Below are 24,948 nucleotides of genomic sequence, written 5' to 3'. Positions count from 1 at the left end.
TCCCTTTTTTAAAAAATTTCTGATTATTAGCAACTACAAGAAATGGATGAACGAAGGACTATTAAACTCAGTGAGTGTTACAGAGGATTTGCAGACTCAGAACGCAAAGTTATTCCTATCATTTCAAAATGTTTGGAAGGAATGATTCTCGCCGCAAAATCAGTTGATGAAAGAAGAGTAAGTGCTATATAATTGTATTTGAATAAGTGTATTTGGTTTAGGTATGCAGCTGGGGATGGTGAAATGAATTAGGAAAGGGGCAAAGTAATTGATGAGTACCTGATTCTAAATTATATTCTGTAGATGTCTGGCAGTAGATTGGACTCCTTTGGGTTTAAAGATCATTCTAAACACTAAAATTCTAGTTCTGAAAGAAAGAGTTCTAATCCTTTTCCTCCCCTCACTAAATCTACTCTAAGAGTATAATGCAACCTGTGAACTGTAGGTTACAAACTGTATTATATTCTTAACTCTAGTGAAAGTTAAGAGAAAGAAATAGATCTGGAGTTATTGTAGGAATTGCTTTTAATATAAGAGTTGGCACCTGAAGCATGGGTAGTGTATGAAGTAATGGCCCATGGGAAAAAGGGCGGAGGGCTTTAATAAGTAGAAGGAACAGCATAGCCCTGCTCCCCTTGAGGAAGTATATCCAGTCACATTCTATCTTGATTAAGGTCTAGCAAGACTCTTGTACCTGGTCATTTCTCAGTAAATGTTGATTGAGTGACCAGAAAGGATGGTTGGCCAGAAACAGAGATTATGAGGAAAGAGTAAGAGAAGAGAACCAGTGTTTGGGGGGTACCAAATATATACCACATATTTTAGTCTTCATAGCAAATTGGTATTATGTTAGTTAGCATCCTTCCGGTAACACATAGAATTCTAATTTAAATTTTAAAAATAAAAGGATTTTGGGGGCACCTGGGTGGCTCAGTGGGTTAAGCCTCTGCCTTTGGCTCAGGTTATGATCTCAGGGTCCTGGGATTGAGCCCTGCATCGTGCTGTCTGCTCAGCAGGGAGTCTGTTTCCCCCCCTCTCTCTGCCTACTTGTGATCTCTCTCTCTCTCTTTCTCTGTCAAATAAATAAATAAGTAAATAATCCTTTAAAAATTAAAAAAGCATTTTGGGGGGTGCCTGGGTGGGTCAGTTGGTTAAGTGTCAGACTCTTGGTTTTGTTTCAGGGCTCAGGTCATGAGATTGGGGTCCTGGGATCAAGCCCCGTGGGGGTTCCCTCAGCCACCCCCCACCCCAGTGCTCAGTGGGGAGTCTGCTTGAAGATGCTTCCTTTGCCCCTCCCCCCACTTGCCTGCTTCCCCCCCTCCCCTCTCCAAAATTAATTAATAAATTTTAAAAAAATAAGAATTTTTGGGTTCTTTAATTGGGAATTCAGAGATTACGTTTACATTTCAGTATGGCTGGATACAAGAATACAAATATAGTTAAGTCCCTTCTCCTTTCTCATATTGGTAGGGGTAGCATTAATGACAAAACTGAAGTGTGACTTATGGATAACATTTGACTAAATGACAGGTAAAATGCACAATTAACAGAAATAGGCCACAAAAGAGAAGTGGTTAGGGGTCCGGTCTGGAGGAGTTCATAGAGATAAAGTATTCTGCTTGAAAATAATGAGCTTAAGGTGTCAGTAGAACGTTGGGATCCTGGTAGGTTTGTCCAAAGACGATATATAGTAGTTATATGAGTTTTAAAGTTTTAGGGAAATTATACTGAACTTTGTATTTTTAAAGTTGCTTTTTTAATTTAATACTGTTTGTGAGATCTTTCTCTGTTGCTCAGTTAACATGTATATCTTTAAGATACTTTGTTTATCCTTTCCCATTTGGATGAATGAAAGCCTTTCTACTTGTCTCTTACTCTCTTTTGCAGTTAGATGCCCTTTTCCTTTGAAACTTCTTAGAATTTCTACTTGAGTAGAACCTCTTCCTGTATTCCTTCTGTCAGATCTTTCTTATCAACTAACTTGTCCTTAGATGAATTTCAGTGGGTTGAAGTTATGAAATAAAAACATTCATGAATATTACAAATTTATAAAGCGTTAACTTGATTATAAATTAGTATTTTTATTGGGATTAAAATATTTAAGGTTTATTACTAATCTACAGGAACAAATTATTCACTTTAAACCTTTAATGATAACTATAGAATTCTTCCCTTTAAATTTTTATTTGTTGTTTTTCTTGAGTAAAGTTTTGAAAGCTAATGGTATTAAAGATAAATGAAATGGTTTTAAAAACATGTTTCATATGTGTAGGACTCTCAAATGGTGGTAGACTCCTTCAAGTCTGGATTTGAACCTCCAGGAGACTTTCCATTTGAAGATTACAGTCAGCATATTTATAGAACCATATCTGATGGGACTATCAGTGCATCCAAACAAGAAAGTGGGAAGATGGATGCCAAAACCACAGTAGGAAAGGCCAAGGGCAAGTTGTGGCTCTTTGGAAAGAAGCCAAAGGTAAAAGTCATAAAATTCTTCTATGCTAATAATTTTATTTTAGTGTGTCATTTAAATCAATGTAGGTGTTGATTGGATAATGGCTTACTATTAATAGAGAATAAGCATTTTTATTTGAATGATTCAGTTAACTTTTTACTTATTAGAAACAGATTTGTATCTAAATAGTAAAAATTATTTCTGGATTGAACATTTGAACACCACTTGATATGTAAAAATATTAAATAGTTGTTAATATCTCATGAATTATATGCCTTTGAAATTTCACTTGTTTATAGTTTCAATCAGAATTTCTAAGGAGTCTTTATGATCTAACAGTAAGACCACTAAAATTGCAGTTTCTCTATTAGAATGAATGGGTGACCATAGCAAAAATAAATGTCACATTAGGTTTTATAGATTATACTAATAAAGTTATTTTTATCATCCAGGTAAATATTTAATGGGAAGGGCTCAGTGTTTGTGGTCATTGGAAGTTTAAAAAGTCTCTAGTTTACTAAGAGATCCTCATTCTTAACTTTTTGTTGGAATCCATTTTTTGATGTGTTGTATATGTTAGAAAAATCTAACTCAACAGATGAGCAAATGGAATAGATGAGTGCTTAATCTTACCAATTTAGTGTTTATAACAGTGTCTGTCTAGTTTGAGAATAGATATGTACTTTTAATCTGATATGCTCTTCTAAAGTACACATGATTGTAATTCATTTTTCTGCTCTTGACATAAGAATGTGCATAAATATAACTCAAATTATAATATACCTATAAATATCTTTAGAAATGCACTTAGAATTAATTCAGTCATTATTCATGCTTTTAATAATATTTTCCAGGTGAGAAGTTGAGAGGTGAGACTTTTTAAAAAGTCAAATCAAACTAGATGGAGCTTAGAAAAATAAGGACTACTGATTTTTTTTTTTAATGAGGTGTAATGAGGATGAAATAGAAACAGTCTGAGAGAAAAACCACAAATGTAATGAAATTTGCCTATTTGTGATAATAGTTGCAATTTTAATATTTTAATAAACATTACCTATTTAGATAACTTTACCTGTAGCTGCCACCTTTATCTCTGACAAATACAGGTTAAGTATAACCAATTAGGTATTGCTAATATTCTAGAAACCAGAAGAGAATTTTTTTATGTAGGTCATATTGCTCTAACATTATAATTTGTGTACTCTATATTTTTAATGTCAGCTTGTAAAAAGTGATCAAATGAAATGGTACGTTTTTAAAAGTAAATTTGACTTTTTAAAATGACAGTTTTGGCAAAACTATGTTAATTCTCTTATTTTTATAGAAAACTTTGAGATTTATTTTGTGAAAATTATGTTGCCAAAAATAGAATTTTCATTTAGGAAAAAACTATGCACATTTGGCTTATTGATTCCTTTCTTTATTTCCATATTAGCCACAGTCCCCACCCTTAACCCCTACTAGTTTATTCACATCCAGTACTCCTAATGGGTCCCAGTTTCTCACATTCTCCATTGAGCCCGTGCATTATTGTATGAATGAAATAAAAACAGGGAAGCCCAGAATTCCTTCTTTCAGAAGCCTCAAAAGAGGGGTAAGTTTAATAATGGGTTAAAATGCATGATGGCCTATTGTGTGTGTAGTGTGGCTTTTAATACTCTCCACCCTCATTATAAGGCTCTCTCCTGTAAATATGCAGTTTAAAAACACCACAGAATTAAGTATAGCTACCCTCAAGTTAAAAACAACTCCTCTTTATAACATTTGAAATGCTCAACCATAAAAGAATGGTATTATAAAGAGGGTGCTGGGTACAGTCATATTAGCTATTTTTTTTGTTTATGTGAAATCATATGTCCACCATTGTCTTGTAACGTATTTACATTTTTAAGACTTTCAGTAATTTGTCACTGGAGTTACTCATGCAATAATTTGTCACTAATAATGACTTCTGCCAATTTATATTTTGTTGACAATAAAAAAATCACGTTCGATTTTAATTGCCCTACTTTTAGAAGTATAAAAAGTTTCCAGTACTTAAAGAATTAACAAAAGGCATGTTAAATATTAGGATTGTAGATCAAAGTAAGATAATACGTTAGTAAGTATTTTGTAAATTAAAAAGCCTATAAAATACTAGATGTTGAGGAATGTCCACGTGGAATTTGTGTTCTTGGACTAAACCAAAAGTACTTTTTACCAGAATTTTTCCTTTAAAAAAACAATTGGCCAGCCTTTGATGTTTACTTAAAACTGAAGATATTCTCTGTAAGTGAAAAATTTTAGAATAGTAAAATGCAATATTAAACTTTTTTAGCAACAGCTGTTATACAACTGATAAATATTAGTGTTATTCCATTATGTCAGTGAAGCTAATTTCTCTTATTTATGTTTGATTTTAAGGTTGTGCTTATAATATTCATAGCTCACAATTTAGATATATTTATGAAATTTGAGCATTTGTTTGGACATATGAAAAACATAGGTTTGAAAGCCCACAGGTGAGAACTCTGAGTCTATCAGTGCCATAAGAAATCTAATCATTAGTGGTGATAAACTATAGTTGGGCTCTTATTTTTGCTGCCCACTCTCCCCACACTGTCCATTTTCCTCCCTTTCTCTCTGTCTTCCTTCTTTCTTTTTTGTGTCTTCTCTTTCCTTCTCTGTTTAGCCTGTCTGGTTTTAATACATTTTATAGTCTTTTCTACAAATTGCTTTAGTTGAGTTTCTCTTCTGGCCACGTATAGAGCAAGATATATTTGTTTAGGGCAAGATTACATTATTCTCTGCATTTTCATTAAAACAATATGACAAACTGAAGTGATTGTCAGTAATGCAGCAGATGTGTTCTAGTGTATGATGTCCCTTTTTGGACTTCCTTTTTTCCTGTAATGTCATGAACATTTTTACATCTATCTTACCTAATTCTGTGTGTGAATGATACAGGTAATTAATGACTTTCTGAAAAGTCTCTAGGAATGAGTCTGTATTATACTTACAAGCAGTATAGGTACCTGTATCCATTTTTAAAAGCCCTTAACACTTCTTTGAAGGACTTCTAAGACATCATACTTGGGATTTCTGTTGATTGAGTTATGAGGGTAGAATTCCCATCCTTATTCTCTATGATGATTTAGACTTAATTAAATTCTGTTACATAAATTATGCAAAATTACTATTTATAGCTATAGCTTTGTACATGCCAAGTCTGTCAGACCCAGTTACAGTAATCTATACTGTATAGTTGTAGAGATAGGAAATAAATATAGTTCTGTGAAGAAAAGTTTAGGAAGTTAAAACTGAGCTCTAGAGAAAGAAGTTTAAACATATGACATCTTCATTCTTAAGATAGAATTTTATAAGCTGTAGAACTTAAAAGTATCTGCTTAGCCATTATTTGTCTTATTTACACTTACTGCTTTAATTTTAAATATTAGTACATTGTTCTGGGGCGGGGGGCAGTTCCAGAAGGCCAAAATCTTCCTCCTCCTGTTATTAGTTTTCATACCAATGGAAAAGCAACATGCAAGGTAGAAAATATGGCAGATAAATTGACTCTAGGGGATTAGAGGATAGAGCAGAAAACAAAGTTTATTATTATTGAGAAATTTTTCATTTTGGTATTTGATAGCTTATCAGATTCTATTTAAAAATTAACCTGTAGAAATATTTTTCTGCCACTGAAGAATTTTCTCAATGTAGAAAAATCCAAAAAGAAGAGAAGCTTTAAAAAGCCAGTTTTACATGTCAGTCTGTTAAGCTTACAAAGTAAGTCTTAAGGTTTCTTAAAGCTCAAGAGTTGTACCATTCAAATCAGAAACTCTTATTTTGCACTATGTTTGAACATTGTTTTTCCTAAATAGCTACTTTTGGCTTTCCTAAAAAATTATAATTTCTTTTTCTTTTTTTCTTTCTTTCTTTTTTTTTTTTTAAACCCTAGTATGTGTAGTTCCTAATATTTTTAAAGGTATGAGAAATGTTATATTGGACTGATGTTTTTGACCAGTAGACCTTTTCTGAGGGCTGGTGGTGTATAATTTCCTTCTGTGACATCAAGACCTAACCATTAGTGGTTAGGTGCACTATTACTTTGGTGCACACCTAAAATTAACTACTTCATATAGAAACAAATAATTTTTACTCTGTAACTATTTGAGATTTCTTTGTAATCCTTTTTTGGAGGGGAAGATTTATCTAGCAATAGTGAGTCCATGTTTTCCATCTAAATTATTCATGATCTGAAAAACCTAAACTCATATTTGTAAGCTTTTATTTATTCAGAATACAGTTATCAGGATTTTCCTGTCTTTAAATGAAATACATATAATAATTATAATAGCCTGATTTCCTTTTTAGTTCCTTTGTGTATTTATTAAAGTGTGGAATTATATAAAATTTTCTAGTTATAGGTACATGATAATTGTTTATGAGAGTAAGAGGGTATTTATGCATTGAACATGAATTACTTAAAAAATATTTTGATGTATTTCTAATATTTTTACAAAGAACTTGTTTTTTGTATCCCCAAATCTAAAGTTATTGAACTATAAATTAATCTTCTAATTGATAAGAAACTAGATTAACTAAAAACTGAAACATTTGATACTTCAGTTATAATCATCTTAATGTTTTCTTTAAAACGTATTAATATAGAAACTGGAAAAATAATTTTTATTTCACTTAAATTTAGCTGGGGAAAATTATAACATAAATTCAAATACTTAACATATTTTGTTTCTTGTGCTCTGTATAATTTTGTATTAATAAAATTAAAGATTGTGAATATCTTTTTAAAATTTAATCCTTTTAATCTTTTTATCAGGAATTTTGTGATACCAAAATAAGTTGTGCGTTTGTTCCCTGAAACTACTGACAGTCTAAAGAATGTTAAGTTAATTTGGAAAGATAATGAATAATAAATGTCATCTTTCTTATCATCATAACCATCTATATATATAGCTAATTCATTGGAGATAAGGGGTAGATATTTTTGTCAGTTATTTATTAATGTTCAGTTTTTTTATGTGAAATTCTACCTGACATCCCCCACGTTTTCTAAAACATGATGATTTAGAAAATAGGGAAAAATAAATTTCAGAGGTTGCGAACCAAACACATTGAATGTGAAGATTAACTTTTTAAAGCTGTATTGTGTATTATGGGTCACAAGGGGTGCGTGTGTGTGTATGTGTGTGCGTGCGTAAGCGTGCACATGTGTGCACACGTGTTTACTGGGAATGCTTGATAGATGCAATGCCAGTTGCTAACCCACATAATGTGGCATATATATGCGTGTGTGTATGTGTGTGTGTGTCTACACACACACACACACACACACACACACACTAGTGGTATATATACTGTATGAGAGCATTCTGGCTATGTCATTTCATATTTTGAGAAATTATATCCAGTTTTCTAAAAATTTCCATTATATTTTTAGTGTTGCTTATTGAACATATGGATTTCAGAATAAAATTTGAAAAATAGAAACTTGATCTTCAAAGCAACATTCACCCCATATAGTTGTGTCTATTAGGAAATATATATGGGAAACTTGAGTCTGGGTGACTCAGTTACTATTTTGATAATGTACTTTGATAATATAATTTTCTTAAAAAAACCTTAAAACTAAAGTAGAAATGTTACCCTTATCTACCCTTGACATATTTAAATTCAAAATTTTGAATTTTATTTGAACTAAATTCGGAATTTATTTGAAATTTATTTTGAACTATAAAAATTCCTGTGATGGTATTTTGTTTAATGCATTGGAAAGAACCTTTCTTTTTTTAATACTTCATATAAGATTTCTTTTAAATGGCCAATAGTAGATCTTTATATTCAGCTCTTCAGATATTAGTATTTTGAGGATAAAGAGCTATATAAGTGAATCTACTTATAGAAAAGATTATCTTTTAAAGAAGAAAATAAATGATTACTAATCAAATGATTTCTGTTTTGGATTTTAGTTGCATTTAGAAAATATCTGCCCATTATCATCAGTGTATTTCTTTTTTGCAAGTAATTTACTTTCCCCAACATGTGCTTTAAAATTGTTTTTCTGGCATAATTGTTTGGATTGTGAAATGTTCATGATTTATTTTAATACTGTAAAAAAAGTATAAGTTATTGCATCTTCTGTATTATGATTTCATGTGAATAATTTACCATTTCTTTCTGTTTTCCATTGAACTATTCAGTGGTCGGTGAAGATGGTAAGCCTTATGTGCTGATCTATATACTGTGCCAACATTAAATAATTTCAAAACTTTTTTTTTTAATTCAAAATAAGTGGTAAGGTACAACCCCACATTTTCACCTTGTATGCGTCTTTTCTTTTTATAATTCATTCCATAGTCCAATTTATGCCAGTATCTCTTGATGTCATAAAATTCAAAAATAATGTGATTAACTGTAATCAACCCATTACGTTCTTAAATGTTACTGAGTGGAGTCCTTGTCATGTTAACGGAGCATAAAATTATGGTTAATCATTATTTTTAAAGTTATGTGGTAGAACAAAAGTTCATATTTTTACAGGTGGAAAATTAAAAATAATTTTTCTTAACATCTTTGAAAAAGATTGTATAAATTTTTATTTCTAGTTTATCTTAAGAAACATTAGATTTTCAAAACAGTAAGAAAGAAAATTTCCTACTAATTTCATTAGAGAGTTCGTGCTTTCTTCTTCTGTACTACTGAATGGGAATAAAAGTACACATAACCTAAATTGTGTGTGTGTGTGTGTGTGTGTGTGTGTGTGCAGTGTATGTGTGTGATGGTCCTTTATACATTTCAAACACATTAATGGAACTACATTGTGAAGACCTAACCCCCAAATCTTCGCTTGCATAGTTTCTTATTTTTGGAAAATAGACCACTCTCTTTCAGACCACTTAATTTCAGACTTGTAGTCTGTCCTTTTAGAAATTAACCCCCTGTAGTAGGAAAAGTTGTAAAATGCCTCAGAGGTCTATATCTATAGGAAGTAGTGTGTTCTCATATTCAGTAAAAGAACAGGTTATAGTGTCAAAATGGGATATCAGAAATGCCTAAGTATCCACTGTTTAATAAATTTGAGAACAAGGTTTAATTAGGGGTAAGTAGAAATCTGGAAGGTTTACTTATAGGTAATTATGAGTTTATTGTAATACTACACAAAAACCACACTGAATTATATTTCTTCATTAAGTAGCTTTTCAGAATTTTTAAGAAATATTTTTACAAATATAAATTATGAAGTTTTATCTTTGGCACATATATAATAGTTTTCAAAACCTGTACCTGAAATTAGGTTAAATCTGACAGCTTACATTAATAATTGACCACTAAATTTAAAGGCACCTTCTTTAAGAAGTTCTTCCATTCATTTAGTTAGGTCAGATTTAGTTGATTGACAGATTCTTATTTCTGCTACCTGGTAGATTAAAGAACAAAAATTACTCAGACAAGATACTCTGCCTTTTTAAAGGCAAGCTTGTTAAATATCCATAATGTATGGGCCACTTGGGGAAAATTCTGGAGATTCTGTTTATTAATTAAATGTTACCTTTGATCATGGCTCCATCCTAAAAGTGAGTTTTTTTAAAGTCAAGGAAGTATTCTTACAGATGATGAAATAAGCTACTTAGCATATGTTATATGCAAAAGTGGCCTAAAGAGCAAGGATGCATTTCATTTCAACGATACTTGGAAAATTGAACTGGCATATTCCTAAAATCACCAAAAGAAAAATGTCATCAGTTTTTGGAGTGTATAAAAACTTAAGATGTAAATATGGGTTTATAGTAAATGGAATCAGTAGTTGCTAATATTGGCTCTGTTGTGTAAGCTCTGATAAGACAAATAAGAGTGACATGATTAACACTTAAGATGAGAAAGACATAATTTGAATCAGAAGTTTACATCTAAATACTAATACTTTTTCTTAAATGATAGTTACTTGAATATTAAAACATTAAAAATTTTTCAAACATCAAGCATCTTTCCTAAAGAAGGATCCCATCTTTTTTTGGATTATAACTTTCTTTCAGGAATAACTGAGGGATGTTACTAGGTTGTACAAAAGGATAATGAATATCTCCTTATTAGAATAATTTCTTATATTTCACACAGGGGATAGTTCTACCTTTTGTTTTTTAATAATCAGGTATGTTTTGGTTCTAAAGAGTGGCTTAATAAATGTAATTATTGAAAGATTATTCAATATCAAAATATATTTCACCAATTAGATTATCTTCATGAGGTAAGTTGCTTATTTCTATAAACTTTTCACATTTGCAGTCAGCGTTTGCAATATTTGATTTGGCATTGTGATGTTATCTATAAAACAATAATTTGTATAGGTGAGAAATGTTATGTGTTTCCATTTTGTTGTTGTTGCCGTAAGAAGGTTCATATGTATTTATTTTAACCGCCAAGACCTGAAAATAATCTGATAGTGGTCATTACCAATTTTCTTCATCTGGTTACATTTTTACGTATTCTATTTTATGCCTTCATAAACTGACTGGAATTCGAGCTCTTCAATACAGTTGTTTTAATTAACATACATATCTGTTACGATTTTTTAAAAAGAGTTGTTTGGGGGGCTAATTTGAAATTAAACTTAAAATTGATATGTATTTTTATTTTATAGTGAGTATATTTAAAAAATAAAATGTCCTGAAGATGTCTTTTATAATGATTTTCAGGGCCCAGCACTAGAAGATTTCAGTCATCTGCCACCAGAACAGAGACGTAAAAAGCTGCAGCAGCGCATCGATGAACTTAACCGAGAACTACAAAAAGAATCAGACCAAAAGTATTTTCCATTAAGTCTTTTCTACCATATTATTCTTTAAGAGGTTGACTCTGAATGATGTGTTTAAATGTGATGTATAAAAGGTTTAAAAATCATATATCCTAATTGAAATACCTTTTGAGGGAAAAGTAGACTCCTAAACTTTGAAAAATTTTATGGTTGCCATGTCACAGGTAATAATGAAATGTTAGTTTCTTAGGTTGCAGCTTACCTCTTGGATGCCAGTAGTCTATATTTATGCTTTCCCTAATATTGCAAAATAGTTTGAGGATTCATTTACAAAATAGTTTCACCAGCACTAACCATCTCTTACACTTTGATACATTTCATTTTGCTTCGATATATACATTGAGTTCAGTCAAAACCTAAAGCTATAATTATTTTGTTTGCAGCAAATGTGTTGGCAAACAACACTTAATCACTTACAGCTTCAGATTCATGGATTCAAAGCTGTAATTTTTTTTCAATTTTATATAAAGTTTCCTTTAGTTCTGTTTTCATGAACAGATAGTTATGATGAATAAAGGGTTATTAAGTGAATTGGTGCCTTACTATCTGCTTTTATACTGAAGATAAAATTGGAGCTTAAACTATAACATGAGTGCTTGAAGGTTTTTGGGTTGTTTGTTTTTGTTTTTTTGCAGCTCAGGCAGTTTCATTCCAGATTTAGTGTTTTGTTTTTCTTGCTATTGAAGTATAGTTGACACACAATGTCACTTCAGTTTTAGGTGTAGAAGTGATTAAAGTTTTGATCTTAAGAATTGTACATTGGGTATGATAGTATACTTAATTGTAAATTAAATATTGTAATGTAATCAATTCTCATTATTTGTAGTAGTTATATTCTATAAAGTCACTGTGAATAGTGAAGTACAGGTTTAAGCTCCCTTTAGCCTCTGGTCACATTTTTATCAACTGATCAATTATAACCTTGGTTTTTTTTGTTTATTTTTTATTTTATTTTTATTTTTATATTTATTTTTATTTTATTTATTTGAGAAAGAATGAGTTGGGGGGAGGGGCAGAAGGAGAGGGAAATCTCAAGCAGAGTCCTGGCTGAGCATGGAGCCCAACACAGGGCTTGATCCCAGGACCCTGAGATCATGACCTGAGCTGAAATCAGGAGTCAGATGCTTAACCCACTGAGCTGCCCAGATTATAACCCTGTTTTATATGTGTTTCTTTTTGAAGACACATAATTTAATATATACCGTTCATTCATTAACTTGAACTCAGGCCCAATAGCACTGTAACTCATGCATTAAAAATCCTATCTAACCATATGTATTCTCTCAATAAGGCACCTCACAGCCTTCTTGCACTTAGAAGCACTAGATAATACTTCACCACACTTAAGGGCTTATTTTAAAAGGAAAAATGAACAAAGAGCACACAATTAAAAAAACATGGCACTAGATGGACAACAAAAAAGGTACTTGTTCAGGGTGTCTAGAACTTAGGAAAGAAGGAAGGCTGGAGATTGAGTATCCTCTGAAGATAGTAAGAGTCAATTATATCTCAATAAAACTAGAAAAAAACAAGAAATCATTTTCAAAAATGAATGTAGGATGAGGTGAGAAGAAACGTTTGTCATTTTATGTAACGTACGTTTAAAGTTTGAACAGAAGTAGAGAAGAAGCCAGGGAAGGAGATGAGATAGTAGAGGTGAGAAGGGAAAAGAAAATGGAACCTCCAGGAAATCAAGGTGGAAAAGATTATTAGAGTGTTAGTCAATAATGTCAAATGTTAGAGGGAGTCACAGAGTGCTGACTGAAGTATAACTGGCAGTGATATGATTAGAGAAATGAAGAAGAGATGAATGAACTGGGAGAGGGACAGGTGAAAGATGGCATTCCTATTTCTAGCATAGTTGAGTGGGAGGACAAAGATGCTGTGATTTAAGATGAGGCACACTGAGGAATGTATGAGTGCATGGGGATATAATGAATTTGATTTCGGAAGTGAATTTAAGAATATTGAGAAATATTTTTTCAGGCCTTCATTTAACCTATATATGTACAAAGACATATATAATATATATACACATACACACACAATATACGTATATACAGTATGTATTTATACTATGTATAAAATCTTATAAATGAGAAGCAAGAAATTAGAAATCTATTTTTTCATTCCAAATATTTAAAAAGACGGTCTCCATAAATTACTAACTCTGTATACATTATCATCTTTATGCGGGTTATCTTTAGCTGGTAATGTTTGACTAAATTTAAAGAGATAGGACTCTTAAGATTAGGCTATGTGAGAGTCACCAGAGTCATTCCAGGTATGTTTACCTGGAAACATACGAAGTGAATATTCTGTGACTTCCTTCCCATTTCCAGAGAAGCGCTCAACAAAATGAAAGATGTGTATGAGAAAAATCCACAAATGGGGGATCCAGGGAGTTTGCAGCCTAAATTAGCAGAGACCATGAATAACATTGACCGCCTGCGAATGGAAATCCATAAGAATGAGGTAGGTTTGTTTTGCAGTTGTCTAAGGTAAAATCATTTTTATAAACTTCATTATGATAGGTTGGTTTTTACTACAATTTCATCTTCAAATTCTTATTCAATTTTAGGGTGTATGGTCTAAAAGGAATCACTATAGTATATAATCTTTAGAATTAGTTCTTCATTCAAGTTTTTCCTAATTAAAACTATGTAAAACTAAACCTGCTTTTCTTACCAGCTGTGAAGTTGGTCATTGATCAAACCAGAATAAAGGTTTCCCTTCTCTAAGAATTAGGTAATTATAAAAACTTAAAGCACATTTGAAATGTAGACTATCTTGGGAACTTTTAAAAATATTTATTGAGCTAAGTTTTACTTATTTTTTTTCCCTAAGGCTTGGCTCTCTGAAGTTGAAGGCAAAACAGGTGGGAGAGGAGACAGAAGACATAGCAGTGACATAAATCATCTTGTAACACAGGGACGAGAAAGGTCACTTTTTGCATTTTATGTGTATTTCTTCTTTTCCCTCAAATTTTTCTCACCTTTTTGTCCTAAAATTCATAGAGTTCTTCCCTGATTTAACAGGTTTGGCTTTTAATAACATTAGTTTTATGAACCTAAATGACTTTCTGTTTCTTTACAGTAGCTACAGGTAAAATATGAAATTTCCTATTACTGGTCTGTATTAGATTGCATGCATCCAGAAACAGGTAGGAACAGAAAATTTGTGGAGCTACAGTCTGGAGGCAAAGGCTCCTCTGACCTGGGAAGATTCCAAGGTTTAGATGGAGTTGGGTGGCGTATGCCAAAGAAAAACTTAACTGTTAAATTGCTCAAAGTTTTGTGAAGGAAAAAAAAAATCTGTATTGTTAGTTTGAATCACAGCTTCCAAAAGGCATTTTGTTAAGTTTCCATGTTTTCATACCATTTGTGACATTTCCCCCGCTGTGTATATGTCTTACCCCCCTCCTCCAGTAACATCCAACAAATTAGGATTCTCCTTAGAGAGAATTTGAGAGATCTAGTATCAAATCTTGGCTTATTATTTAATGACAGTGCAATTTGAACAAGTTCGTTTTTAATAATCTCTGAGTCTGTTTCTTAAAATATAAAATAGAGATTAAAATACCTATCATACAGGGTTATTAGTAATAAAATAATGTACATACAGCACCTCGTAGTAAAATACCTGGGAATAGTATGTGCTTGATAAATTTTAGTTCTTCCTTCTCTTTTCTTACGTTATCACTTTTGAAAGAGTACCTATCTTTAGTATCTCAAGAGATACTTACAAATATACCGGTTTTTGTTACTAGGTAAAACCTAGATTAAAGTAATATAATCTCTAGGTTGTGTTATTTAAGAACATGGCTTCCAGGCATACTGAAAGTGCTTTTAATTTCTGTTCATACAGATTTTCCCATTATCTTATTCAGTCATTTGATTCTTTAGCAAAATTATTAACACTTTTTTCTTTTTAAAAAAATTTTAAGAAAAAAATACCTTTGGATTACCTGTTCTTTGAATTTTCTGAGTTTTACTAACTTCATTGTTGGCATGATTAATTGGAAGTTAACTTTATTAGGAGTCTTTTTGCTTTCAGGGACAGAATAAATACTCTACCCATACTGGCTTAAACTAAAAAGGGATTTTATTGGCTTGCTTTAGGGAGAGCTTGATCTAGGATCTCAGATGATAGAACTGTTTCCACCTTATAGTTCTGCCTTCTACTATGTAGGCTCCATTTGAAGCCTTCATATGATGATCTTCCAAAGTTTGGGGCTCATATTTCTCCAGGTTCAAGTCCAGTAGAGAAGGCGGGGAGGGAGCTTCTTTTCAGTCCTAAAGAAAAGTCTCTGGGGTCTGTTCTACCTGATTGGGTTATAAGCCTCCTCATGAACTGTTCACTCTGACCATACATGTGCTATGCTGAGACAGGCCCTTTGCAGTCAGGACAAAGCTCTGCCTGAAGCCTGGGAACTGAACATGGGTCTGGATGGGCCCCCTATGGAATTTTAGGGTTCTTTTGCCAAAAGAGGAGGTGATAAATCTGCGGTGATGAAAGACAAGTGTCCCCTCCATTTTATCTCTGGACAGACCCAGTGATTATTGAATGCATGCCATATGCCTAGAACATTGTAATTTTTTAATTTCAGTAAATTCAACAAAGAAGCATTTTGTATTACCAGCAATTTATGTATATCATCAGGATTTAAGAAAATAAAGGCTTAATTTGAAACTGTGTCGTTGTTATTTAGTTCTCTGAATTGATCCTGAGGAATTCAGCTTGTAGGTAGCATAAAAAGTTCCCATGTTTGTGATATTTGATGAGGTATACTTTTATGTTTTATAGTCCTGAGGGAAGTTACACTGATGATGCAAACCAAGAAGTCCGTGGACCAACTCAACAACATGGTCACCACAATGAGTTTGATGATGAATTTGAAGATGATGATCCTTTGCCTGCTATTGGACATTGCAAAGCTATCTACCCTTTTGATGGTATGATTTTCTGTTGTGTTTGATAAAAACTGGTTCCTTAAAGTCTACATGCATTGAATCATGCACTTTAATGTCCTTAGTTGTATAGTTCATTGTCAGCAAATTGTAATCCCAGCTCATTAGTATGAATATTTTTGTTTTAACTATATTACAAATAGAGGTTTTTCTTCGGTACATGACACTGAAAGAAAATTACTTGTGTTATCAGCATCCTAGTACAGATTTCATTTATCAACTTTGGTCGATAACAGAATTTAATTTCCCCCAGAGATCTTAATAATACTACATGTACTCATCACAGTTGAAGCAGCTTGAGCATGTAGCTCAACCTAGGAAGTAAAAGGCTCTTCCTTGTAACTTGCTATCATTGAGAGACAGGTACAAGGCACATGGCATAACTGAATGTCCCTATTATATTCAGACCGTGTAGGCTATATTTTCAAGTGAGAGAAGGAGAGAATATGGTCACTTCTGACTATACCATCCTTCCCTTCTGATGGTTGGAGAACAGTTCCTGTGAGGGATGGAAGACACTGTGGTTCTCTCTTGGAGATTTTTTGTTGCCCTTCCCTCTCTTGGACTGTGAAAAATCCTTTTCCTAAATTCACAGAGGAGCAGAGTAACACTTCCATAATCATTTGTTATAAAGTGGCATATGATTCAAGGTCCTTCCCCACCCATCCATTGTATTGATTTTAAAGTTGAATAAAGTTTTTATTTACTCCTCATTCTGAGAAAGTAGTATTAAATAAGTTCTTGCTCTAATGTTACCTGGAGAATTTAGCATATGTTAAATGAAGATTCATTAGTGAAAACTGTTACTGCTAATCTGGTTGGAAGTGGTTGGTAGTGGAGAAGAAGGAGAGCCCTGAGTCTGAGGAGATTTCGAAGAAAGTTCATGCTTTGTGGCTATGACTATTCTGCCTCCAACATCACCAGAGTTGAACCTGTGTTTTTCTCTATTCCCTCTCCAAACTATATTCTTTTCTTCTTTCTTCCCACCCTCCAGTAATATTTTCCTGACCCACACCTCATGAATTTTCTAGGTAGCAATGCCACTCAAATTTGGGAAAGGAGGGGCTTCTGGGTGGCTCAGTTGTCAAGCGTCTGCCTTTGGCTCAGGTCATGACCCTGGGGTGCTGGGATCGATCCCCACATCAGGCTCCCTGCTCAGTGGGAAGTCTGCTTCACCCTCTCCACTCCCCACTGCTTGTATTCCCTCTCTTGCTGCCTTTTTCTGTCTTTCTCTTTTTCTGTCAAATAAATAAACAAAATCTTTCAAAAAAAATTTGGAGAAAGAAATTGAAGTAGTGAAATAAGAGTATCCTGTCAAAAACACGTAATGTAGCTAAGATACTTCATCTGCATTGGGGGGGGGGGTGATATCAATGCCAGTTTGCCAGGGTTATTGTGCATTTCCAGTGACATAATGTTTGTGAAAGTGTTGGTTAAACTAAAGCATCATAAAGCTGTTGCTAATGAGAGTTAGTGGGCTCTTAGTTCCAGGTACATTGAAATCTAGTAGGTTTTCATGTTGTTTTGTATATTTGTAACTTTTATTTGAAGTTATTAACTATGCTTGTGCTATGAAAACTCTCATTTAGGACATAATGAAGGTACCCTGGCAATGAAAGAAGGTGAAGTTCTATACATAATTGAGGAAGACAAAGGTGATGGATGGACAAGAGCTCGGAGACAGAATGGTGAAGAAGGCTACGTTCCCACATCATACATAGATGTAACTCTAGAGAAAAACAGTAAAGGTGCAGTAACTTACATCTAAACTAACCAGGCAGTTTTGTGATGTGTATGACATAGGAACGATAACATAAAACAAAAACACATTCAATGGGTGGGAAAACAAGAAAACTTAAAGGCATCCAAGATACACTGTTCACTATGTGAGCTGAGTGTAGGCTCGATCTTAAAGATGTGAATACTATTACCACAAGAAACTGTTCTCGTGATGTTTTACCATTTGAGTGACGTTGGTGTGAAGCTTTATTGATGTAAAGCTTTATTGGTGTAAAGCCTTTTGCTTTATGTCCTGCTTAAGTCTCTGTGAAAGATTTGTGTTTTTCTGCCTTATAAGTCATAGAATTTGATCTGTTGGGCAGGAATCCAGATATAGGAAGCCCTCCTCCCCCAACACACACTTTGCTTCAGAAAACACAGTGACTGTAAGTGAATTCAAATAAGTAAAACTGCTCTGAAAGCTAACTCCCAAAAGAGTGGTTTGGCCTAGGAGTTTGAATTTTTGTAGCTGCAGTTTCCAGGAAGAAAAGTAATAGTTGGCTAATTGAAAAAATCAATACAATCATTTTCGTTTTTCTGCCTATTCTTAGCTTTGGTTTCTTAAAGGAAGAAAACAAACACCTTGAACATAAATCTATTTTAGTTGTAGGCTAATCAAGAGACCTGTAAAAGAAATCAACCTGGTCTTGCTCTTATGTGAATAAAATGGAGTTTTTTTGAGACCTGAAAATATTTTCATCTAGTATACTAATAATTTTCAATAATGTACAGACTTCCTTCCAGATTAACACTTATATTTTTTCATCTTGAAAAATGTCTTTTGGGAAATACCACCACTTATGTGATGATTTAGCAATTATACTTAGGAAAATAGATTCTAAATAAACTGAGAGGAAATCTTGAATGGAAGGAAAGTACTGGCAAATTTTTAGTTTGAAAAGAAAAACCTTTTTTGACTAACTGGGTTGTAGGACTTTATCTGTACCACTGTTTAGGACATTTCCTCATTTTAGCTCAATCATCAATTCAAGATTATTTTTTTCCAATTAATTTTAACAAGCATTTGTTGGAAAATGCTGTGTAATTAAGGATTGTGCAGTGCTGGTCATGTGGGGAAGTAAAGTGAAGAAGCAGTTAAGAGACTGGTCCTTAATTTTGCTCACGTCCAGATTTTTCTGGTGTTTTCACATAGCTGACTATTAAAATGATTTTAGACATTTGGGACAGACACTTTAAACTGAATACCCCTTTTGGTCTTACCAAAGGTCTTCAGTAATTGTTCTTTTCTTTTTCCTCCTGGACTACAGGTTCCTGAAGAGGGTTTCTGAGGAAATGGGCAAGATGTTGAAGGAGGTTACATGCAGCTGCTTTTAGGGGGAGGGTATTAAGTTGTCAGGCTCAGAGAGTGAGAGAAGCAAGTTGCATGAATGCATGCAGACATTTTTTTTTCTTTTTTTACTAACTTCATTATCATTTCCATACATTGTTTTAAAGAATCATTGTTAATAGCAGTCCTTAAGTTCCTCATTCACAGTTATTCACATAAAGGGAAAAAAGCCCAAAATGGCCAACTTTTTTTCCATTTCTTTTACTGATGTTTAAGTCAGAAAAAACGTAGAGCTGTCATGAAATTTGTCTTACATTTGGCTGTCCCAACAGGACCGTCTATCCCAGCTCTGTTTTAATTGGCTTTTAGACCCATTGTCTGTTAGAACCCTTGCCATTTGTCAGTGTCTGCCTGCGCCACCTCTGTGCTTGCTTAACATCCTGTTGCATGTCTAGAGCGATTGGGCTAGAGTTTTCAGGCATGTCTTTATAATCCCTTGTTCTTGTCAAAGTCGTTGTTTTGTTTTACATTTGTAGTGCAAGTCACTTTGTCAGACATCTCCAGCACTAATGTTTCCATCCTAGTATTCGTGTACCCTGCTATAACTTCCCAACTGCAAACATTCCAGTTTGGGCATTATGAAGTAGTTTGTGAACCTAAAGTATTTATGATAAGAAAAAGAAAACATCTCTGCTCTAGCCTACAACCCAGTTGAAAGAACTCTGAAACGTAATACATCTTCACCTCAGTCTGAGAAGAATCTATAGTCAGCACTGAAATCCTGGCATAATAAACACAAGATACTCACCACCTCAAGACAAAGGACTGTTGTCAGAAGTCAGCTGCTTCCATTCAAATGCTGCCTTAAACTAGAGTGCCTAAATCTGTTGATTGCCAACACTACCACTACAGTATCCCACTAAGGGCTTTATGTGTCAGCTCAGTGCGACCTCCTTTAACTCGGCAGCGCTGCTGCGGATGCCGATGTAGCCTTGGTAGGTGGCTTTTAGAGCTCTACCATGTTTGATGGTGCATCTTCAAATTTATGCATCAAGCTAAAGACATGTCCAAGTCCATTTTACTTTACTCAGTGTTTTTATGAGAAGTTTTATGGACCCCCCCATTGTGTTTTAATTTGGGGTGACCATGTTCTTATTTGATTATTACAACGATAGTCTGTTTCCAAGTGATGCTTTTGTTTGAACCAGATAAAATTTAGTGAAACTTTGTAATGATCTATGTGCACTTTTACTTGTAAAATGGAAATTTCTGTATGTTTATACTTGTAAATATAATTGTCCTTAGTGCCCCTGTTGCTCATGTTGTCCTGCCTCACATTTGTGATTCTGTTAATGACTTGTATCTTAACGAATTTCTTAGTGGTGTTTAACAGGGAGATGGGCATGGGTAGGGGGGTTGGTATTTGTACCACAGAAGCTTCATTAATTTTGTTCGTTACTGTTTTGAGGAAAGAAAGAACGTGAAATGGTCTGTGTATTATTGGATTTTAAGCAATATTTTAGAAGCTGTGTGACTGCTTTAATAATTTTTTCCCCAGTGTTATTTGAATCGTACTACCAGTTATACTAAAGCTGAGTGACAATTGTGTGAAAGTTAATGCCTTCATAAGATCAAGTACACCCCTGTTACACAGCTGACATATAGTGTATTACCTTTGAGGCTAGTAAACTATATAGCTTAGACTTTGAATCTCTTTACAGGGTTATTTATATAATGTGACATTATTCAGTACTGACAGACTACATAAAGTAGTTTTAAAATCTAGTGCTATTTTTATTTTAAAGGTTAGCAGTGAGGAGGAAATGTGATCTGGCTGTGTTTGTCCTCTGTACAAAGCCTGAAGTGCTTGTGTTTTTTTGGCTGACAGCCACAGAGGGCAAAGTTTAAGGCTTTCTTGTAAGGACTAACTGTTCTTTTCAAGCTACTGTTTGTTTTTCTCAAAGCAGGATTTGCTTCCGTAGGAGGCAAGGTCCTTCACGTGGAATAGTGCAACCTGTACATGGGTTATTACAATAGGACAGACATTTGTACTTACACAGTTTAAATCATTCTTAAATCATTCTTAAATTTTGAACATGTGAATTGTCCAAAAGAAATCTTTAATTTTTCAGTAATTTTTACTCTTTTTGTGCACATGTTGATTTAATGGTAAATGCTTTGTTTAAGATCGTGTTCTCTGTTGAGAATATTTTCACAGAATAAAACAATCTTTTCATGGTCAGTTTAAGGTGTATAGTGTGTTATCTCTTATTCCTATGTGAACTAAGGAGATGTAATGATTTTGTTCTTCATTGTGCTGAATTTCTGATGATACAAAGTAGATGACAAGTTCCAGAAGTGGAAGTATCTGTGTTGGGTGACATTTTTTGCAAAGCAGTTTTGGAAATTTTATTCTAGTTTTTAGTTTCTTTCAAGCTTTCCTAAAGGTAAGAAAAACTAACTGTTTCTTTAGAGTAATTTTAAATGGAGTGTAATAATTTGGATCTTTTAATCTCTATATTTACCATAGCTATGTTGCACAGACTTTCCTTTTACACCATTTTATCCTCTGCATCCATAAAAAGTGTCATTGTACCATAGATTGATCTATCCACATGCTGATCGGCATTTACTGTGCTTCTCCTTGAATTCCTGGTCAGAGAGCACCTGTATCTTCCTGTCATTTCAAAGCATGGGAAGGCAATGTTTGTCACAATAGTGTCATATCTGACATTTTAGGAAGTCTTAATTTCAGAAGGCTCGGCTTTTTAAAAGGGGAAATATGAAACCATGACTATTAACTTCTAGAAACCCCAGAAAATACCAAAACTCTGGGTTGATCCTGAACAATAACGGGTTGTAATTGTTGTGATTAGAATTTAGAGATCCATGCCAAGCTTGGAAGTATGGACACATACAAAATAGCAGGAAAACGGTGTCGACAACAAAAACTCAAAACAATGAGAAGGGCTTTTAAACTATCTGAATTGAGATCAAGGAAGTCAAATCCTACTTGCTAGGGAAAGATAACATCCTTATAACAATATTAACAAGAGAGAAAGGATCTCCAGAGTTGTTGAAAAGGATAGATTTTCTTTGTGAGAAGGTATTCATTTAGATGAAAAAATACTAAAGAAACACCAAACCTATTTCAATGAACTCATAAACCTGGGGCCAAATACATTCTCAAGTATAGTTACTGTGAATAAGAAACTATTGGAAATTTAAGAGATGCTAAAAGATTAGGGGTGGGAAAATACAAAATGTGAACACTAAACTCTGGGAAGTTTGACAAGTCTTAAAAGTACTGGGCAATTTTGTCAACATTTAGAAGAAAATGTAATGGGGAACTGACCTAGATCCTAAGAAGAAGACACATCAAATTAGCCTCATTCCTTTCTTTAGATACGGTTGGGAAACTCGAGATAAATGTATTTATTTCAGCACAATTTCAGGACTTACAGGATTTCTTACTCATTTTTGTAAGATGGTGATAGCATTGTTGGAGAAAATGGGAGTTTGCAACGAGCTGATAGGGTAAACCCAGAATGTCAACCCTGAGGAAAATTTCTTGTGGAAAATATGTCTATGTTATGAACCATACAGAATAAATATAAGTGTATCACCCAATTTAAATAGAAAATTACCATTTTCCTCTCCATGAACGATAACCACTATCCCGAATTTCTTAGTTTTTGTTTTGTCGGTTTCTCTCAATGTTACCACAAGAGTATTTTTTCCTAAACCTGATTAGCATTCCATGTTTCTGAGTAAAGAAGTTGTCATACTCTATATGTGCAGGCCTGATGTTGAACCAGTGTACACCGTTACAACCATGGTTAATATTAATACTGAAATATTTCCATACCTATTGGTAAATGATAATTCCAGAAACTAGTAAAACCAAGTTCCAGTACATGTGGTTTCTCAGAAACCACCCATGATACTTTATGACATATTTCAGGTTTGAGCAATGATGACAAAGGTGAAGGAATTGCTATAGATTTACTATTATTTCAGGTTTGGGGAAATCTTTGTAAGCCCTTGAGTGGAAGAGGAACCTGAGCAACCAAGCTGAAGAAGAGCTCTTCTGTTCATCCTCCCAAAGAAATGGCTCATCCTGCTCAAGGGGAGGTGTCTAAGCTCTGGTAGCAGCTGGGAAGATTGGGAGTGTGGGTAGGCATAAGTGTTAGGGACATAGCCCTTTGTGGTGGAGGGTGACCTGCCTTGTGCACTGAAGAGATGTGAGGAGAGTGACCTTACCAAGGATTCTTAAGTCCAAAAGAGAGCACTCTCCCCAGGTGATAGCACAACTCCTGCTCTTTTCTTCCCCCTCTTCCCTTGGCTGGTCTCCAGATAGGAGTATCTTTGTTTTTCTGCCCTCTTCATCTCCACTGGTTTACACTAACTGGCCTGACCAAGCTGCTTTGTCCCAGGGCCAGCAGAAGCTCTGGCAGACTTGCCTAGTTTTATATTCTCTTTGCTATCCCCTTCTTTCTTTGTCCTGAATCATAACTGGCATCTGACCAGTCATTGGTTCTTTCTGGTTTGGCCAATATGGGAACCAGTTTGGGTGTGGAATGAGACAGACCTAACATACAATTTCCCAGTTCATCTCAGATCATCAATCCCCATCCAACCAGTACTCCCCCACCCCCCATTCTTTCCTCTAGCTGGGAGCTCCTACCACTGGCTCTTGGCATATAGCCAGCACCCAGATGGCACTATCCTGTCCAATGAGGTAAAATGTGGATCAGCAGCATGTCCCTTCTCTTTAGGTGCCAAACAGCACATTAGTAAATTAATGACTATCAGTTGAATGGGGCATGTCACTGGAAGAGTTTGCAGCCTTTTATCAAATAGTGAGGATATCATTTAGCTGGTGAGAGTCATGTTAAACAAAAAATTATATCAGCCCAGCTGTTCAAAATGATTTGGAAATTATTAGTGGTTGCTGAATGTGCTACTTTCATCACTTTAGATTTAAGTTTTATTGTGTAGTTTATTTAAAGGATAAAGAATTATTTTACTAGAGTTGCACATTGATGTGTATGAACTTATTGGTTCATGTGATTTCTGTATTATTAACATTCCACTTTTAAATATTTTGAATACTGAGACTGGCTTTTTCACTCAACACTCTTAAGATTTATCCATGTTTATGTATAGTTTATTTTAGTATGTATAGTATCCCATTACATAAATACACAATATATCCATCTGCCTGTTCATGGATATGTGTGCTTTTTCCTGATTCTTGTGTTGTTCTGTTCTTGTGATTCATATGCATGTTTACTGATAACAAAAGTTTTGTGTCGCTAGTTTGTGGGTTATAATTATCTTCAGTTTTTTAAAAATGCCACCTTTTCCTTCAGAGTGACTGTAACAGTTTTACACACCTACAACTTGTGTATGAGTTACTTACGCTCCATAACCTGGCAAACACTTAGGAGTTAGTCTTTTCAATTTTTGTCAGTTCAGTGAATGAAAATGGCCTTTCATTGTAGTCTTATTTGCTTTCCCTGTGTATTGATGAAATTGAAAATCTTTTGTGTTTCCTTTTCTGTGAAAAGGCAATTTATATCTTTTGCCCTTTTTTTGTTGTTGATTGTCTTTCTATATTCATGGGAATTCTTTATGC

The 24,948-nt window shown here is 33.9% G+C and overlaps 1 protein-coding gene across 3 annotated transcripts in view; it reads left to right on the top strand.

Annotated features, from left to right (window-relative positions):
- The window catches only part of FNBP1L (formin binding protein 1 like), a 105,551-nt gene extending 84,001 nt beyond the window's left edge, over positions 1 to 21,550 (top strand). Inside the window, exons 8-16 of one of the 3 annotated variants that reach the window (XM_080800904.1) lie at positions 31 to 177; positions 2,273 to 2,476; positions 3,891 to 4,049; positions 8,659 to 8,673; positions 11,152 to 11,261; positions 13,613 to 13,745; positions 14,118 to 14,212; positions 16,077 to 16,225; positions 17,830 to 18,140. In XM_080800904.1, coding sequence (XP_080657030.1) covers positions 31 to 177; positions 2,273 to 2,476; positions 3,891 to 4,049; positions 8,659 to 8,673; positions 11,152 to 11,261; positions 13,613 to 13,745; positions 14,118 to 14,212; positions 16,077 to 16,225; positions 17,830 to 18,008 — 1,191 coding nt within the window. In that variant the 3' untranslated portion in view covers positions 18,009 to 18,140. Of the gene's footprint in view, positions 1 to 30; positions 178 to 2,272; positions 2,477 to 3,890; positions 4,050 to 8,658; positions 8,674 to 11,151; positions 11,262 to 13,612; positions 13,746 to 14,117; positions 14,213 to 16,076; positions 16,226 to 17,829; positions 18,141 to 19,287 lie in introns of those variants that run through there. The other 2 variants (XM_080800903.1, XM_080800902.1) reach the window with 2 other exon arrangements.
- Positions 21,551 to 24,948: the final 3,398 nt, after the last annotated feature.

The sequence above is a fragment of the Martes martes genome, assembly GCF_963455335.1.
Source record: "Martes martes genome assembly, chromosome: 4".
In the NCBI taxonomy this organism is placed as follows: domain Eukaryota; kingdom Metazoa; phylum Chordata; class Mammalia; order Carnivora; family Mustelidae; genus Martes; species Martes martes.
Note: the sequence above shows the minus strand (reverse complement) of the source record. Positions and strands in the feature narration are given on the sequence as shown.